The following is an 18,263-nucleotide window of genomic DNA, read 5'->3' as shown; positions in this document are numbered from 1 at the left end:
TACTCCATGAAGTGATATTTAATATAAGTATTGTACAATGAGGAAGGAAGTTAGGAACAAGTACAGTATAATACTTTACATTCATATGGTATTTCTAGAGAATAAAGTGTTCTTACATTACTAATACTAATACCTAACTAATATCTAACATTCATTCCACTGGATTTGATAGTAATGTTAGTTGCCTCTCTAGCTCAGTAATTAACAAGGTTATAATGGTAATGTTTTCTGTCAGTAAACACTGGAGAAACTGAAGTTGGCTTTTTACCAACATTTGGGCCTTGTTACCTAAACTTTTACGGAAGTCCAAGAGAATACACTGGATTCCCAGACCCATATGATGAATTAAACTTTGGAAAGGTCAGTTTCCTTATTAATTGATTTTAATAAATGAATTAAACCCAATTGTTTCTAATTAATGAAAGAATTAATTTTAATGGGTTGTCTTTTTTTGTTGTTGTTTCACATTGTGTTCCCTTTGGTGTTTCTTTTTGAATAATATTTTATATTTAAGATTATTAAGGAAGTATAATAATGTTTACCATTCTTATCTGTCTTCATTTTAAAGGTGTTTTTTGCAGCAGCAGCAGTGTTTTTGATGATTTTCAGTAACTGCATCTTTGCACACATTTGAATTTCTTATTTCCTTGATTACATAAGTATGTTTTTTACCTCTAGCATTAATTAAAGCCAAGTGCTTTATTTCACTTGTTCACATATGTACATTCATGCCTCTGCAGGAGTTTTGAGAACACTTCAGTGAGGCCAGAATCACGTACAGCTAAAGAAAGAGTATGCTTCTGCAGGACAAATATATAAAATGGGATTTGATGTGTGTTTATGTTTCAGGGAGAAGGAGTTGCTTATAGAGGGAGAATTCTGGTTGAACTGTCTACAGTACTAGATAACAAACCTGTTAATAAAAAGTTAGAGATGATTCCCAGTGATGACTTACTGGTTGTTGAGGTAAATCCTTGTTTTATCTTTGTTGATGATAGAGAGGTGCCTTGGCTGATTGTCTTTGGAGAATGATCTAACTCACTAAAATCAAAACAAGAGTTGAATCTCTGAATTCAAAGAGGTATTTACTCGTGGTTATTGGTGACTGGGGAGTGGTGGCTACAAAAATGGACCCTCATAGCAAGAACTGTTAATTTGAAACATTTTTTAATATCATAATAATGTAATTTATTATACATGTTACATGGTTTGGTTGCTTCTCAGAAAATGGTAAAACTATTAAAGTTATTATTTCCATTAAGAAATTATTGCTCTTCTTCTCTGTCATTGTGGATCATGTTTTACAAATATTGAAACGGAAGTAAAAAGGTTGTTCTTGCAGAAATACCAGCGCCGGCGGAAGTTCTGCTTGGCCGCTGTGTTTCATTCTGCCACCATGCTGCAAGACACTGGGGAGCCCATTCAGTTCGAGGTTAGCATTGGGAACTACGGCAATAAGTTTGACACCACCTGTAAACCTTTGGCATCAACAACTCAGTACAGTAGTGCTGTTTTTGATGGTAAGGATGCTGCCAGTATGGGGATGAAATACTCTAAAATTCTGGTGTTGGAGGTATTCTGGGGTTTGAGGTGCTATTTTATAGCTTTGGAATGTCAGCCCTGACTGCACTGCACATTTACTGAAAATGTGACAGAGAGTGTGGCTTTTCAAAGCTTTTGGGATGAAGTTGCATTTATGGAATACATACTGCAAAGCCTACTGGGGTTATTAATGAGAATTTGACAGAATTCAGTGAAATCTTTTGCCCATGTCCTAGAGGTGCATAGGAAAATTTGCAAGGAAAAAAATCACGTTATTTTACTGGTATCTAGGGATTAAATAGGGAAAACACTTTTTGAATATTCTGATTTAGAATAAAATAATAACTTGTTTTTAAGCCATGCATCTTGCAGCCTGGAAAAAAAAAAACCAGCCTAGCTAGATCACAAGAAAATATATTTTGCCTTTTTTTTTTTTTTTTTTTTTTTTTTAACTGTCAAGAGGAGTATTTCTTCCATTTGTATTAAATGAAGTAATCAGACCTAATCTGGAAAATAATTATTTGAATATTTTATTTCATATTAACAGCTAATTTATTTTTTTAAAAATCTGTTGGGTTTTGAAACAATTTGAAGTAAAAGCTTGCCATTCAACGGATGCTACATAGGCTTAAAAATAAAACAAATCCTTTGATGAATTTGGACTAGCTTGCATGTTCTTCATGATTTGTAGTACATAAATGAAATAAATATAGCAACAGTGTACAGTATATACTCTTGCCATGAATTCCAAATCTAATATGCAAATGTTTCACACCAGGTAATTATTATTACTACTTGCCATGGGCAAACACAAAGCCGGTTGTAACACTGACTTCCTTTTGGGAGGACATAAGTCACAGATTAGATGCCGTGAATGTGCTCCTAAACATGGCTGAAAGACTGGTAAGACACTTAAAATCTTTCTTTTGCTGCCATGCTTTTCATTTTTACTTTTTTTTTTTTTTTTTCATTTAGAGGTAATCAAAAAGTGACGTTTTGAGCAAATTGTGGAATAGTTTTCTGACTCTTTACCTCGTTTTTTCTGATTCAAAATTAAACACAGCTCAGTGTAACAAATGGCACTGTTAATCATAGGTCTGCATTTTTGCAAGGCTCAATACACTCCTGATTAAATCTGCAGGGAGTTCCCAGAGGAAGGAGGAGTCCTTGGTATTGGTTAGCGGCATTTTAAGTCTGTGGAACTGTTTTTTGTTTTATCAGCCAGGTGCAATATCATGTATTTTTAAATACAGTGAGGACAAACATCACAATAGTCCTGTTAAATATGAATCGAGTTTGAACATCTGAGGTTTTTTTGATTTGGTCTTTACACAGACAAATAAATAAGATCAAAGTCTTGAAACTCCTATTGAACATAAACCCCAATGGAAGTTTATGAGTGCAAATGCTTTTCTTTTAAATTCCTCAGCAATCCAACTTAGCCACCTTAAAATCAGGAATGCAGGCTAAAATTTCTGAAAACCGATTAGCTGAGATGTGGTTGAAGCTGATTGATGAACTCACAGAAGATATAAGGTAAAAGTACCTTTTTTATCTCTTTTGTTGTCATTCTAGGCCTGCTCAGAATCTTTGTTTTTGCCTCTACTAAGTCAGAAAACAAATTCTAAGGACTATAAAACTGACTATCTCTATGAACTGACCTAAGGACTGGAATTCCAAAAGTCTCTGAAAGTAGTAAAACATCATGAATATTGCCAGTGAAGTAATCCATCTAGTTTTGTAATTCCCCTTTATCTCAGGATAGTTTTATTACTGACAGTGATAAAGGAGTATCTCTTGAAAAAAGTCTACAAATGGGAAATTAGGGCTCTCTGCTGTCTTTCTACCATTTTGCCTTCTTTAAAATTCCCCATGTACCTTTGGTTTACCCATGTTTCAATGTTATTTCTGAAACTGAAGAGGGAAGAAATTCTGTGATTTACTGGTAAGCCCAAAACAGAAGGTCAAAAGCTGTGGAAGACAAATGGCCATAAAAACTGTATTTTTAAATAAGTCTTTAGTCAACATGTCTGTGTGTATGGGATTGTTCAGAGAAGGCAATAGGAGCCAGCATTTAGCGTTTTGAAAGAGAATATATTCTAAATAGAGAGGTAGGAATTGTATGAGAAAGAGACATTAACAGAATGAGTTATCGAGGTGGGGAGAGTAAACAAGTGGGTGCTGAAACAGCACAGGAAAAGGAAAGGAAAAAATTACAGAACAGTGATTATCCATAAGAGGAAATAACATGGAACATGAATTGAAAGAACAAAGTCAACAAGTTGTAGAGCCAATATAAGACTGAACAGAGGAAAAAGCAAACAGTGGAAGTCACTATATACTAGCAAAAAATTATATGGTAGAAAGCTTATGTCAAAATACAAACTAGTAACTTCATAGAATACCTGCTGTGATCTGGAAGAAAGCAGGAAGGACTGATGCAGTCTAGGAAAGCAAAATGTGAAGGGCAAACTGTTGTCACATGGAGCCATCTAGTGAGTGTGGGAACTGCAGGTCAGCTCATCATCCTGGCACATCTCTGCACTGTTATTAGTTCAGTCCATTGTTTTATAAAGTATTGCTCAACAGTTATGGAGCATTAACACCTAGATATATCCACCAAAAGATCTTCCTGTTGTTCATGGGATACTGGGTTTTTTTCAGCTCATAGAACCTCTGTCAAAGACATAATTTCTTATGTTGAATTCATAGAAGATTTCTCCTTCTCATGCTAACCTTTAAATGAGTTAGGAGTTTAGGAGAGTTTTCAGTGCACTACTTAAACCTAAAATGAGGTTACTTTCTGGAACTTCTGATCTGGTACATTCGATTTATGTCTAAGTACTTGCACTCAGGGCAGACAGCAGTTGCATTCAGATTAGTAGAACTAACTGCAGTGGAAGGCACAATAGTCAGCATCAAGGTTTTACAGAATCAAAACCCTTCGAAGTGCATAGCATGTCATTAAAAGTAGGTCAAAGAAGAGTCAGCCTTTTCAAACTAGACAATGTCTTTGTAAATTTTTACACTCTTTCTAAAGGATCATATTAAAGACGCCCTAATGAACTGTGTTAAAGGGATACAGTCACTGATCTTTGAAAAGCTGCCTTTTCCTCAAACCTCCTCCAACTCAAAAAAACTCATTTCTCCTTGTTTTTACTGTGACACTCTCAGACTCATGGTGTGACTTTTTGGGGTTGTCCTGTGCAGAGCATAGACTCAATGATCCTTGTGGGTCCCTTCCAACTCAGGATATTCTATGGTTCCATGATTTCTTGGTTCTCTTGAGTAGTTACTCTGCCCTCTGGTGACTCAGAAGTTCAATGTCATGGATTTTTTTTAGAGTTCTTAGATGTTTTTTGCCAGAGGGTTAGATAAGCATAGTCATAGACACAAGACATATTTGTATACTGAGTTTCTGAGAATTTACAATTTCCAGTGAAGGAAAAGAACCTAATCTTGGTCTGAAGGCACTGATTTCATTTTTGAGATGTACATTCTGAGACAGTAATTTTTTTCATGTGAATATGTAGGGAAATGGATTTTGCTTTGTTTGGTTAGCAGCAATTTCATTAAAGCATACACATCAAACTGTTGTTTGCATATTTAAGTAAACCATTTCCCTTGCTTACTGTAAACACTTCATCAGGTGGAAATCTCTGGGGAAATAAATGCTATAGCACTATTCCAGTGATTTTCAATAGCAGGAAAAAGTGGCGCTCAATCTCTTGTCATGTCTGTATTCAGTGTGTGGCTACATAAAATCCACTAAGATTACTAATCAAAATTTTTATTCTCTTTTCAGTAAACCATTTCCCCTCATAGAAGGCAAATCTAATATTACAGTCCTTGACACTCAGATAGAAAAACTGCGCCTCAAGTCTCTCAAGCAGATTGGAGAAGCAGCAGCAAGGATGAGAAATGAAGCTACTGATGTGAAAGCCACTCTGACAGAAATTGAGGATTGGTTGGATAAATTACTGCAACTGAGTGAAGAGGTTAGTACTACACAATACTGGTGATTCAGTTAGTTTAGCAATACCTGTGTAACACAAATGGGTGTAAAGTTCACTGCTGATCAAGCAATATCTACTCTCCTTTAGGAAGGTAATTTTATATGCTGTGAAAGTAAACATGTTTTCATCTGTAATTAAGATTTACTTAAACATAACGTTCTTATGTGTTACCTGTCTTCACTGAGATTGTGTGTTGGGTAATGAACACTCTGTGATTTATGGAATAGCCTCTATTCTGTTTAAAGTCATTGTATTTTGTCCTTTCCTTTCTTCCAGAATTGCAAGTCACATTGCTGGTTCAGGGACCGCAGGATATATGTTATCTTTCCACAGCTTGTTAGCCACAGAAATCAACTTCTAACAGAGTTAAATCTGTTTGTTTCTGTGTTTTTTACGTCTTCAGCAACATTTCCTGTTTTCATCACTGCTATCTCATAATTGGTTTTCACAACATTATAGAAATATTTGATTTGTTGCTTCTGCTCTGAAAAGATACTGATTAGAAAAAAGAGCAGACTTGCAGCTAGCATAAAAGATGTATACAAACTGCAAAAATATAATAGCTGGTTTATGTCTTCTGCTAAAAATCTTATGATGACATACCCTTAATATGGAAGCATCACAAGCCCTTAAATATGTAGCAGGTCAATTCAATGCATTAGCATTTGGGATCAGTCGCTGCAGTTGCCATAAAAGGATTGAGGTATAAAATGTCTCTAGAAAAATTTAGAAAATACATAAGAATTGTTTTTTTAGTAGAACTAATTGTCTTCCAAAAATCTAAATGGTATCTTATATGATTCTTTCAGAATTATGTATTGCTTTACTTGCAAAGAAAAACAATTTCCTCCATTTATAATAAATTCGTGGCAATTGTTGATTCTTAGTGATAAATCCTTAGACGTAAATCCTAATTTATGTTTCTGTTTTCTAAGCACTAGATTATCTTAACCTAGTGTTCTGTTAATTACTGTTGTAAACTTTCCTTTCCCCACAAATAATCTGCAGCCACAGAACAGTATGCCTGATGTAATCATATGGATGATCCGAGGGGAGAAAAGACTGGCATATGCTCGTGTTCCTGCACACCAAGTCCTGTATTCCACAACGAGCCCTGAATCATCTGGTAAATATTGTGGAAAGACCCAAACAATCTTTTTAAAGGTACTTTTTTTTTTTTCTTCCTAAGGAATGATTAACTCCCTAAACTTCTGACATGAGCATGAAACATGCAAACAAACTATGTAATATGAGATGTCAAAACCGAGGACAGATTAAAAGCCAACTGCATATAGCTTCTTCAAAATATAACAGAAATTGTAAATTCATCATAAGCCAGTTAGAACCAGATTGCCCTCCATCTCTGAGACTTTTCTAAAAGAGCACAAAATTGTGATAGGACTTTTAAAAGTGTTACTGTTTGTATTTTCGGGTTGGACATGAATGGAGACTTTCAAAGGGAATAATAAGTGTAAGTCAGAGAAGTTCCAAAAACCCATTCAAAGTTTTTGATGGTTTTCTAAGCAGGTAATACGGAGCATGTCAACACCCAGAAGTTACGTCTCTCTGAATTGAGTCTTACTCTTGAATAGGAATACCTTTGTCCATTTAAGTTTATATTATCTTTAATTTAACCAGAAAAAAGCAATCTGACTGTAAAACAATAGCACTTACAGAGTTTGTCAATGTAGTAATAGTTATATTGATTAATGCTTCAACATAGACAAGCCTGAACCTTCGTGGTTCTTTGCAAGCCCCCTTGTCCTGCATTGATTCTGTGTGTAGTGAACCATCCCAACAAACCTCTGCATTTCCAGAGTGTCCTGGCAAGAAACTCGAGCATCAACAATGAAGTTACTGTCAAAATTAAAATCTTATTGTTGAATGAAACTTGGGAGAGAATATAGAGGAACAGGGATGATACTGCTGTTACTGTGTTTGGTTTTACCATGCCCTAGGCAGGTATTATTTAAGGAATGTTTCCTTCCTGGACTATTTATTACTGGTTTTTGAGAAAAAGCACTACAGGAAGTGATAAATAAATCATGTATTATTACTTATATCTCTATGTTATTGTATATGTTTCACTAAAATCTACAATACCTGCATAACATAACAAAGAGTAACATTTTTGTTTGTGTGCCAGTACCCACAGGACAAGACGAAAGATGTCAAAATGCCTGCAGAGTTGCGAATTAATATTTGGCTTGGGCTCGGTGCAGTGGAAAAGAAGTTTAATAGCTTTGCAGAAGGAACATTCAGTGTTTTTGCTGAAATGGTATGTCCATCATTGCTTTCTTACACTAAATTTGGACATAAGTCTTAGGCATTCAATGCAATTTGAGCTCTTCTGAATTTCTTTGCAAGCTGGACAGAAAGGTAGAATAGTATTTATTACAATAAAACAAGTTGACCCCATTGGAGGCAATTAATGATCAAGTCCATTGTGCCTAGCAGATGAAATTCAGGAGACCAGATTCTGAACAGGTTAATCAGGTACAAATCTGGTTAACTCCAGTGATTTCAGAGACATTTATTTTAGATTTTTATCAGTGTAATTAAGATTGAGATCTAGACCATTATGTTTTGGCATGGCAATAACCCTTTTTTTTAAATTGCTTCTTCACTTCTACAAATTATACTCGAATACAAGTGGTTTAGCTTAATAATGGTTCTTTTGTAGCAGTGGAAAATTTACTGCTACGGGAAAACTGGTCCAAACCAGTAGATTTTGATGATAAAAGGCTATTTTGATAGAAGTAAGAGGTAAGAATAAAAATGCTTGAAATAGTCTCACAGCATATAATAGAGATTTTGAATGCTAATGGTAAGTGGCAGGTGTCTTTTATATGCCACATCACCCAATGGTGCATATAATCCAATATCAGTAAAATAGCTAATGAAACAAGACATTTTTACAATGGTGTCACCACTACAGTTATGCTTAAATGTTTAGTAGTGGTGTAGTAAATTGCTTGAAGCAATGGATGTTCAAAGCCATTTTTTAAGTATAGAGTTTAAGAGACTATTGAATGTCTCATTTTTTGCTCTTCATACAGCAATGCAACAATTTTACAGGAGTTAAGAGCAGAAAACCCAAGACCATCATAAATTACAAATAATCTCAGGAAGGGAAGTAGACTATATATAAACTGGGCTGACATCAGAATCATGTCCCTGGTAGCTACTATGAAAAGACTTTAATGCAGTTTTCCATGTTACAAAATAAGGTATTCTAAATAGGAGGAGATTTGAAATGGAAAAGAATGACAGAGTTGTGCATTTAAGGAACAGAAGGAACTTGTTTGAATAATGTAACAGTTTTTAATTAAAAGAGCTTTAATTTTGAGGAAGCTTGAGTGTAGTTGTAGAGAGGCATTAAATTGAGATTTGCTTTACCATGCAGCATAGAAGAAAATGAAATAAAGAAATTAATGATGACATTGCAGAGTAATGGGGAAAGGGGGTACTTAATTTCAGAAAAAGGAAATATATAGTAGAATGTTTCATTTGTAAAATTCACATATATGTTTGTTTATTATTCCTAAATAATAATTTGATTTTTACTTTCTTCCCACACAGTATGAAAATCAGGCTTTCCTTTTTGGAAAGTGGGGTACCTCAGGACTTGTTGGTCGCCACAAGTTTTCTGATGTCACAGGAAAAATCAAACTGAAAAAAGAGTACTTTCTACCCCCAAAGGGCTGGGAGTGGGAAGGAGAATGGATGGTTGATCCTGAAAGAAGGTCAGATTTTTTTAATTTTACGCAGGCAGCAATAAAGACATTTGTAGCGTAGACTAAAAGTTCCTCTATGTTTTCTTGACTGAGGAGATTTTAAGTTGAACATGCTATGACAGAAAAGAACAGCTGATAGTCAAAGCTAGTTAATAAGGCTAAAATTCACCTTTTAAAAAGTAAAATAAAACAGGCAACAGAAAGAATTCATGCATTTCCTAGGAACCAGCTTATGGTTTAGCAGTCCCCATGTCATGATGGCTATATTGCTTATATCCTCTGGGTCTCAGTGCCTCATCTTTATAAAAGGGATAATAATAGTATTTCATGCCTGGAAAGCTACTGTGAGGTTTATGTGTGTCTGTGTGAGAATCAGAGATCCAGCTGGGATTGTTTCGGACAAGACCCTTGGATTGCTGGGTCTTCCCTAGGCAGAAACTTAACCCTGATACCCAGTGAAAAGCTTTGATTTGTGTTGTAACAACACCGTCACAGCATTTGTGTGGTGATTCATATACACTGGATGGCTTTTTGTGTTTATTTCATTAAATGTTGAGAAGTTCCATTGACCAGACTGAGTACATGATTTGTTTCATAAAGAAAAGCCAGCACAAGAAAGAGACTATTTTCTTCTTTCTTTAAAGAAAATATTCACCCCATTTTAAATTCTTGTGTTATGATAGTGAAAAAAATACGGAACTGTTGCTGTGGAATAACCAGCAGGAAAAATGTGTACTATTATTTGATTAATTTTAATATTGTATATGTCATAGGTATGAATGGATGGGGGTTTTTTTCATATTAAATTAATAGCTTTTATTTCAGTGAATAATCTGAATGAAGAAAAGCAATAACATGGAGATATTTTCTCAGATAACAGAAAAACCCCTCCTGTTGAAATGCATGGTTTTGCCATGCATCTGCTTTTACTGGGGAAGATCTGCCTGGCTCTATTTGGCCAGCAAATGGCAGTGTAGAACACATTTCGGTGCGTTCTGAACTGCAGTGAGCAACTGAGGGAAAGCAAAAGGCTTTTGACTGATTTAATGCTCCCTCGTTTCTTTTACTTGCAAATTAGAAAATATTACCCAGCTGATTGCTTGTCTTGGCAACAGCATAAAGGGAAACAAAATTAAGTACTTTTGCCAAATTTTGGTGCATGCATAGATGCGTGCACTTTAGAGACACATGTAACTGCCATACGCAGTTCGGGATTTCCTTCACTTAAATATATGTTGTTTTTTTCTTTTTCTAAGAGGACATATTGAAAGCAGATCCTGAATAACACAGCAGTTAAAATACTCATGCTAGTCACTCATATTTATGGGTAATGTTTCTCTTATTGCTTACTATTACTGGAGTTGCTTCCGTTTAAGAAAGACATTCTAAGGAAATAAGTGTCCCTCATATAGATGGAAATCCTGAATACCACCATATGTGCACATTCTGTACTTTGTTTCTATATGTTTCTCTGTAGTGAACTAAAATATTTTTGATTTATTATTATATTTGTTTTGGGTGTGCAGTTTGTTGACTGAAGCTGATGCTGGTCATACTGAGTTTACTGATGAAGTGTATGAAAATGAGAGTCGCTATCCTGGAGGGGAATGGAAAGCATCTGAGGATAGTTACACAGATGTGGTGAGACTTAAAGTTTTCACTGGATAAGTAAAGGTTTAAGAGAAGGAGTTCTATGTTTTGGTACACAGTGTATTTGCTCTATTAATGCACAGAACTGTTATGTTTTCCCTACATAAAAGAATGGAGAAAAAGCTCCACCCCCACGTGAGTTCACATGTCCTCTTGGATGGATGTGGGAAGATGATGCTTGGAAATCTGATCTAAATCGAGCAGTGGATGAGCATGGTAAGATTTACTGTTTATCTGCTGATTATTAGGACAATCTGTTGTTGATACTGAAGGATCAATATCATGACTGGGACATACATCATGACTGGGGCAATATCCTGGGCATGATAGTGGTTGCCCTGTGGAAAAGTATCAAGGAAATATTTGGATTGAGTTGCTTGAGGAATCAAATTAAATGACCTTGAGAAAGTGTTCACTGTCTGCATCTGTTTCTTTTTCTATTTTTATCACTGTTCCATCAAACTCACCATTCTCATTGAACCTTTTTTAGATCAAAAGCTCTTTTGTACAGGATACGTAATAAATGCATTTATAAGTGCTTACTAAAGAATCTCATAGTCTAAGAAGCTGTATGCTAGCCTTAACTACAGCAGCAGATGACAATTTTGAGGCAAAAGCTTTGACAACTTAAAAAAATGAAGGTTAATGCAAACAACAGTCTATTAACATGAGAGGTTTCAGATGGGAAAGCTGTGTGTATAAACAGCAGGCTTGGAAATAGAACACACCCTTTTTTTAAGTAAGCTTCCAGAACATTTTTCGCAGGTCCGGTCTTAATGCAGTCCAGTGGTTAGAATGGGCCCATAAGACATGGTTAAGTAGTGGTAAATGATTTTTTTTTGGAGAAGTCAAAAACTTGAGACATGAAACCTCTGTAAGTGCACCAAGAATATGTGGCAGAGCTAGATTTGGGTATTTCTAGTAATTTACCTGGGAACCTTTAGCCATGTGATGAGTTGTCAAACAATGCTAAGAAGTGAATCAGGAGGTCTGGGGACTAAAAGAAGTGAGGAACTTGTTCGTGTTGCTCACACACCACACAAGTGTGTGAAGGATTCCTGTATTGCTGAGAGCAAAATAACCGCACTGAATTTGTGTGGGAAGAGAGACATGCAGGACTGATCAGGATGAAATGGACAGTATGCAACTGATTCTTAGGCAATTCTGAAATGAAAAAATACTTCAAAGTCTTTTTGTGAAGAGCCTGGTGCTCCTATACAGAGTTTTTCAGATTAGATGTACTGCTATCCTGATGAGGTTAGAAAATCCTAAGTGCACCATTTTTCCTGGAGTTGCTTTGACTTCCACATGCTCATTACTTATACTAAATTAAAACTGCTACCAGCTTAGAAAGTTGGGATATAAACAACTTCATAAGACCATAACTTGGATTCTACAGCAATAGGAAAAGGCAATGTATCATAGCAAAGTTTACAGGACATTGATTTGATAGCTTGAAAATGAATAATGAAAACAAAAGGGAAGATCTTGGGAGATTCTGGAAAGCCCAGAATTTTGCAAAACTATAATGAATTTTCATTTTTTCTAAACCAGCTGAAAACTCTCAAATAGTTACTGCTTTTAAATATAAGTGAAACAACCAGCTATTAGGACGGAAAAAAAATCTTTTATTTATCTTAGTGTTGATATCTGTGTTAATCAGAACCTCTGTTAGGAGTCTGCCATAACTTTTTAATGAGATGACTTTAATTTAAAGTCCTAGATATTTGGCAAATGAATTATAATATGTAAAGCCAAAGTACAGTAACAGGTTTACCAGTTTTTAAAGTTTTATGATCAGAGTTTATATAGTTGATGTGCCTTTAAAAGGCAAGCTGCACAAGAGTGCACAGAACATTCAACTCTTATTTAAATTTAAAGATGAGTTTTTCCTGTGGTGAAGTATGAAAATGTGATATCAACATTTGAAAAAAAAACAAGAATGAGAAGAAAAGAACTTGAAGTATATTGTATCTGTTTTAATGTTGAGGTTTTTATTGTCACATATGTTATGACACAGCATCATTAAAATGTCACCAGTTGCCCCTTGCTATTGACCATTTAGGCTCTGCAACGCTGAATAGTCTTGTATGATAAAGCTTCATCCCCTGTAGGTACAGTCACTCTATTTCCCTTGCTTTTCTTCTTTATGTCTTGCTTCTATTTTTGAAAATATACCAACTAGTCAATTCTGTTTTAGGATGGGAATATGGAATTACTATTCCTCCAGACACTAAGCCCAAGTCATGGGTTGCTGCAGAAAAAATGTACCACACACATCGACGACGAAGACTGGTGCGGAGACGTAGGAGGGATCTACCTGAAGCAGTAACAGCAGGAAGGGTAAGCAAAAGAGAGATCCAGTCTCCCGTTAGGGACTTGCTCATTGTAACAGTTTGAGTTTCCTTTTTTTAAAAAAAAAAAAAATCTGCATTTTTTTCATTACAGACATACAACACTGCAGATAACAACAATTTATGTCTTCTAGGGAATGTCATCATATGAAGATCAAGAAGGATGGGAATATGCTTCCTTGATTGGCTGGAAATTTCACGGGAAACAACGCAGTTCTGATACTTTCCGCCGAAGACGATGGAGACGAAAAATGGCTCCCTCAGAGACACATGGTGCTGCAGCTATCTTTAAACTTGAAGGTGCTCTGGTAAGGGACAGAGTATCAAAAAAGGCTTTCAAAGGTCAAACTGTTAATTCACAGTAAATAAGCAAGTATATCAGTCATTATAGTCTGTTAGACTAATTGTTAGACTGATACGTAACTAAGAAACTAATACAGTTTATATTCAAAGTATGAAAAGGACCATTAAAGTTGGAGTAGAAGCTCTTATGTTAGTATTTAATTTTTTATATTTTATATTGCATAGAAAATATTAGGCATTATATAAATTTATTTTTTATATTAACTTTTTATTGTATTTATTGCTTTATTTGTCAATTTTTTTTTTACTACATTACATGAGATTTAGAGCAAAAGGCTAAATTACTAGGTAAGCCTTCTTTAAGTAAAAAGAAGTGAAAAGGTAGCTCAAGCTCTTCATGAACTTAATTTAGATATATTAACATCAGCACAGCAAACAACAGGCACTGAAACAGCTGCCCCCGATTAGTATTTGCATGTATAAACAACCAAACACAAGAAAGGACAGCAAGTGCTGGAGAAACCAGAATGTCATACATCACAAATAGATGACCAGAACGTAATTATTCCTCAATTTTCAGGTTATACAGCTTCACAGATAAGCTCTATTTACCAAAATACAAATTGTAGCAAGTAGTGTGGAAAGACTACTTTGTTTTTATAAAATATATAGGAATTCTGAATCTGATTGTACACCATTAACAACAGTTTGCACTTTTTTCTTGATTTGTTTCTCTTTTTTACATCAAGTGTTGACCAAGGATTCACTGAGAGGATTTTCTTTCTCCACATAATTTGGTTTCACAGAGTTTAATAATTCCTCTTTCAGTTTTGTTTATGTCTGTACTTCCTGGGCTATTGCTTGGATAAAACCTTAGAGCAGTTCTCTGCACCAGTGCAGTGCAGGACACCTGCAACCTCTCCTTTGGTCTGAGCTGAGAGGTAGCCAATGTAACTCCAGACACAGGACATCCTGGAAGTAAGATGAAATGATGGGGTATGATTTCTGCACAGCTTCAGTGGCAGCAGGAAATGACCTCTGGACATGAGTAAACATCTTGAAGTACATTTACTCACAGAAGTAAATTTCTCCTTGTCCTGGAGGAGAGACTGAAACCCATAAATTCACACACACAGTCTTCTTTTCTCAGATTCCTTCTATTTGAGTAAATATTTGTAAATACTCAATAACTTTTTTTTCTTTATATAACTTCAGGGAGCAGACACCAGTGTTGATGATGCAGAAGGAAAGAGTTCTGACAAAACCAAGGAGTCAGCTACAAAGGTGTTTGGTGCTAATACACCCCTTGTTTCCTGCTATTTTGACAGTAGGTATTTTAACAATTCCTTTCTTAAAAATCATGTCTGTTTCTCCCTGGTTTCTAACAGAATCAAACAGATTTTTTTTTTCTTCAAACTGAATTCTTTGTGTTTTGCATCTAGCTTTATATACCTTCTGTTAAAATGACTATTTGATCCCTGATTGGGCCCTATTTAGGTTATTAAAATAAAAGTTACAGTTAGTCATTTTGATGTTTTAGTTCACTGTCACACAGCCCTTTTTAAGATCTGTATGGGACAGGAATTCTGTCTAGCTAACTATTGCCAGCACCTGAATTTAGGCTGTCTTGAATGATGCATCTTTAGCATTGGGCTCCCTCCATGATAATGCAGGGAGCTAATGCAACACAGATGATGTATGTACAGTTAGTTTTTTGTTGTTTTAGCTCACTTAACCAGCTCAGTGCAGGGTCAGACAATGCCTATCCCAGAGGAAGCAGTACCATGTAGCTGAGTTGGCAAAGTGAACAAAACTGTAACTTTGCCAACCTGGATTGGTTTTAAATGCCTTGTAATCACTGTAATGTGATTCAGAAAAGCAGGGACACTGAGATGGGAGCCACCAGTGCTAGTTAACAGGAATAGAGGCCAATTCTGAAATTTAAAATCCTTTTTGAGGAACTCTGATTGGAACACTTGTCTTTAGTTGGACTCTGCACAACTTGACTTCCTTGCTGGAAATGGGTGCCTAAATCTTAAATATTTTAGAACCTGAGGAAAGTTATTGCAGTTTCTTTTTAATAAAGACCACAGTGGGTGGAAAATGACACCTTTTTCTGCCAGAGTTCAGAGGTTTCAGCTCAATGAGGCTGTGAGTGGCTCAAATTTTTTCAAGGGCTGAAAGGATTAAAGGTGATGTCTTTTATAGAAAAGCTGTAGTAACTGCCCCACATGCTGTCCTTCGTTTGGGCAACTCTCACATCTTTTTTTAAAGTAATTCCACCTTACCTGCAGTGTTTGGTTTTTTTTTGGTTTGTTTTTTTTTTTTTTTTATCTTTTAGTTCAAGAGACACAGTAGCAATTGGGATAATTTTCTAGAGCTAAGATTTAAAAATGTGAAATACTCAAGTCCCAGGAAGTGCTGTCGTGAATACTTAAATTAAGCACAGGAATGCCCAGTTGTTGATTATCTTTGGATGAGCTAGACTGTCATACTGTTTCAAACAGGAGTTTTTGAATAGAAGGATTTTTAGATGATCATATGGTGAAAAAACCCAAATAGTATTAGGGCACTTTTTAATTTCTGTTTTATGTTGGAACAACATGTGCTAACTCGTTGGTATTAATATACCTGTCACAAGAAAACCAAAAATGTTACTACAGTTCTTGTGTTAAAATGTGTAAGTCATTTGAATAAACTCAAAATATCTTCATTACAGAAAAGAAGCCTGTATAATGCACTTGAACTGGTTTTATTTATTTGATACAGGAGTATATACTTACCATCTTCGCTGTTATGTCTACCAGGCAAGAAACCTCATGGCTTTAGACAAAGACAGTTTTTCAGGTATGGAAAAATCCTTTTGCCATTAACCACTAACTCGATTTAGCTGTAGAGCATCTTGAGGACTGTGTGTAGGTCCCAGCTACTAAAACTGTTCTGTAAAGAAAGTCTCAGCTTTGTATCCATTTGGCATCTTTGTGGTCAGGCTAATACCCAGGTATATCAAAGATTCAATTTTTGCTAATTCAAATTAAAATTTCACTTTGAAGTTGGAGAGCAAATTGAATTTAGATTCTATAAGAATAAGATTTTACACTTCCTTTAAGGAAGTTCAGCAACAGATAAAGCTGAAATGAATTTTCTGTCCCCATTATCCTCCATTTACATCCTTCTTTTTCTCCCTGTTCTAAGTAATAATTGAGTAAATGTAATGCATTTGTTACAGAAGATATAGCCCTATACATATTTTCGGAAATGAGGAAGGTTTCGTACAACTGCCTGTGTGTATTTGGTCTTACTTCACTATGCAGCACTTAAAAGCAATACAAACAATAATAAATGCCTCTAATTTGCATATGTGTAATTCAGGACAGGCACCTCATATGCAGTCATACATAAACTAGCTCATCTACATTTTACTTTCCCCTAAAATTAGCTTGAACAATTAGCCAAATTTTGTAAAACTCTGATCAGGGACCCAGTCAGAAGCTATTGAAACTGACCTAAAGATAACCTTTAAAATTGCCTTGAATCCTTGGTAATTGCAATTTGTACAGGAAACATTAATGACCATCTTCAGATACCTTCTAAGAGCTCTTGATGATTTAAAGACCTGCCAAATACTGGGCCTAGACCACTTTAATCATTCAGCTGTTTCACAAAAAGAGATTGCTATAAATAAGCATGTTTAAAAGCAAAGATTGATCTGAACTATATAGTCTGAGAGAATTTGTTATTTGGCAACTAGTCAGAACTTGAAGTATTTCTTTGTATTATTTATGAGACTGTATATCAATGGAGACAACAAAAAAGAGTTTCTACAGACAAGATTTAAGAGGAGATTAGTATAGACAATGTTTCATTTTAGTTTTCAGGTTCTCTTTCTGATTTACAAGGTATTTTATCATTTCCCTTTATTACTCTGTTAATCAAGACTTGAATAAAGGAAGCGATTTAGTAATCAAATGGAAATTGCTCTATTAAATGCAAATTATGTATATGTGTTTGTTTTTGTTTTACAAAGAATGGCTTGGAGCTGGTAACAACACAAAAAAAATTACACAGTGTATTTGATTAAAATTGTGATTGTGTGCTTTATGACTTGATGGGATTTTGTTTGTCTGTAATTCTGTGCTTTTAATCTTTGTATGATATTTCAGATCCGTATGCTCACGTTTCTTTCCTCCATCAAAGCAAAACAACTGAGATCATTCATTCAACTCTAAATCCTACATGGGACCAAACTCTCATATTTAATGAAATTGAGATCTATGGGGACCCACAGACAATAGCTCAAAACCCACCTAAAGTTGTTATTGAACTTTTTGACAGTGACCAAGTGGTAGGTGAAATCCTTTTACACAGATTGCTTTTTTATTTATTTATATTAGTTGAGAATACATTAATGGCTGTGATTGCTATTTTTGGGTGCAGGGTAAAGATGAATTCCTTGGAAGAAGTGTTTGTTCCCCCATGGTCAAGTTAATCCCAGAAGAGGACATCACACCAAAACTACTCTGGTATCCTGTAACAAATAATGGCAAAGCTAGTGGGGACATTCTTTTTGCTGCAGAACTTATTTTGAGAGACAAGGTATATGTTTCTTTTTGTGTGTGTATGTGTAATATAATATGATACATATATCCTTTTAAAGTGAT

At 35.3% G+C, this 18,263-nt stretch overlaps 1 protein-coding gene across 2 annotated transcripts in view; it reads left to right on the top strand.

Moving 5' to 3' along the window:
• Positions 1-18,263, top strand: part of MYOF (myoferlin) — a 69,538-nt gene that overhangs the window by 30,925 nt on the left and 20,350 nt on the right. For both annotated transcript variants that reach the window (XM_027909309.1, XM_027909304.1), the window contains 17 exons: positions 236-360; positions 850-966; positions 1,343-1,520; positions 2,321-2,445; positions 2,972-3,078; positions 5,348-5,540; positions 6,567-6,722; positions 7,705-7,836; positions 9,141-9,304; positions 10,822-10,936; positions 11,056-11,161; positions 13,146-13,288; positions 13,434-13,607; positions 14,818-14,929; positions 16,372-16,449; positions 17,766-17,947; positions 18,040-18,198. In XM_027909309.1, coding sequence (XP_027765110.1) covers positions 236-360; positions 850-966; positions 1,343-1,520; positions 2,321-2,445; positions 2,972-3,078; positions 5,348-5,540; positions 6,567-6,722; positions 7,705-7,836; positions 9,141-9,304; positions 10,822-10,936; positions 11,056-11,161; positions 13,146-13,288; positions 13,434-13,607; positions 14,818-14,929; positions 16,372-16,449; positions 17,766-17,947; positions 18,040-18,198 — 2,366 coding nt within the window. The remainder of the gene's footprint in view (positions 1-235; positions 361-849; positions 967-1,342; positions 1,521-2,320; positions 2,446-2,971; positions 3,079-5,347; positions 5,541-6,566; positions 6,723-7,704; positions 7,837-9,140; positions 9,305-10,821; positions 10,937-11,055; positions 11,162-13,145; positions 13,289-13,433; positions 13,608-14,817; positions 14,930-16,371; positions 16,450-17,765; positions 17,948-18,039; positions 18,199-18,263) is intronic.

Source organism: Empidonax traillii, unplaced genomic scaffold (assembly GCF_003031625.1).
Source record: "Empidonax traillii isolate 1590-97213 ecotype Southwest subspecies unplaced genomic scaffold, ASM303162v1 scaffold27:size3997909, whole genome shotgun sequence".
NCBI lineage: Eukaryota > Metazoa > Chordata > Aves > Passeriformes > Tyrannidae > Empidonax > Empidonax traillii.
This window is presented reverse-complemented; position numbering and strand designations above follow the sequence as displayed.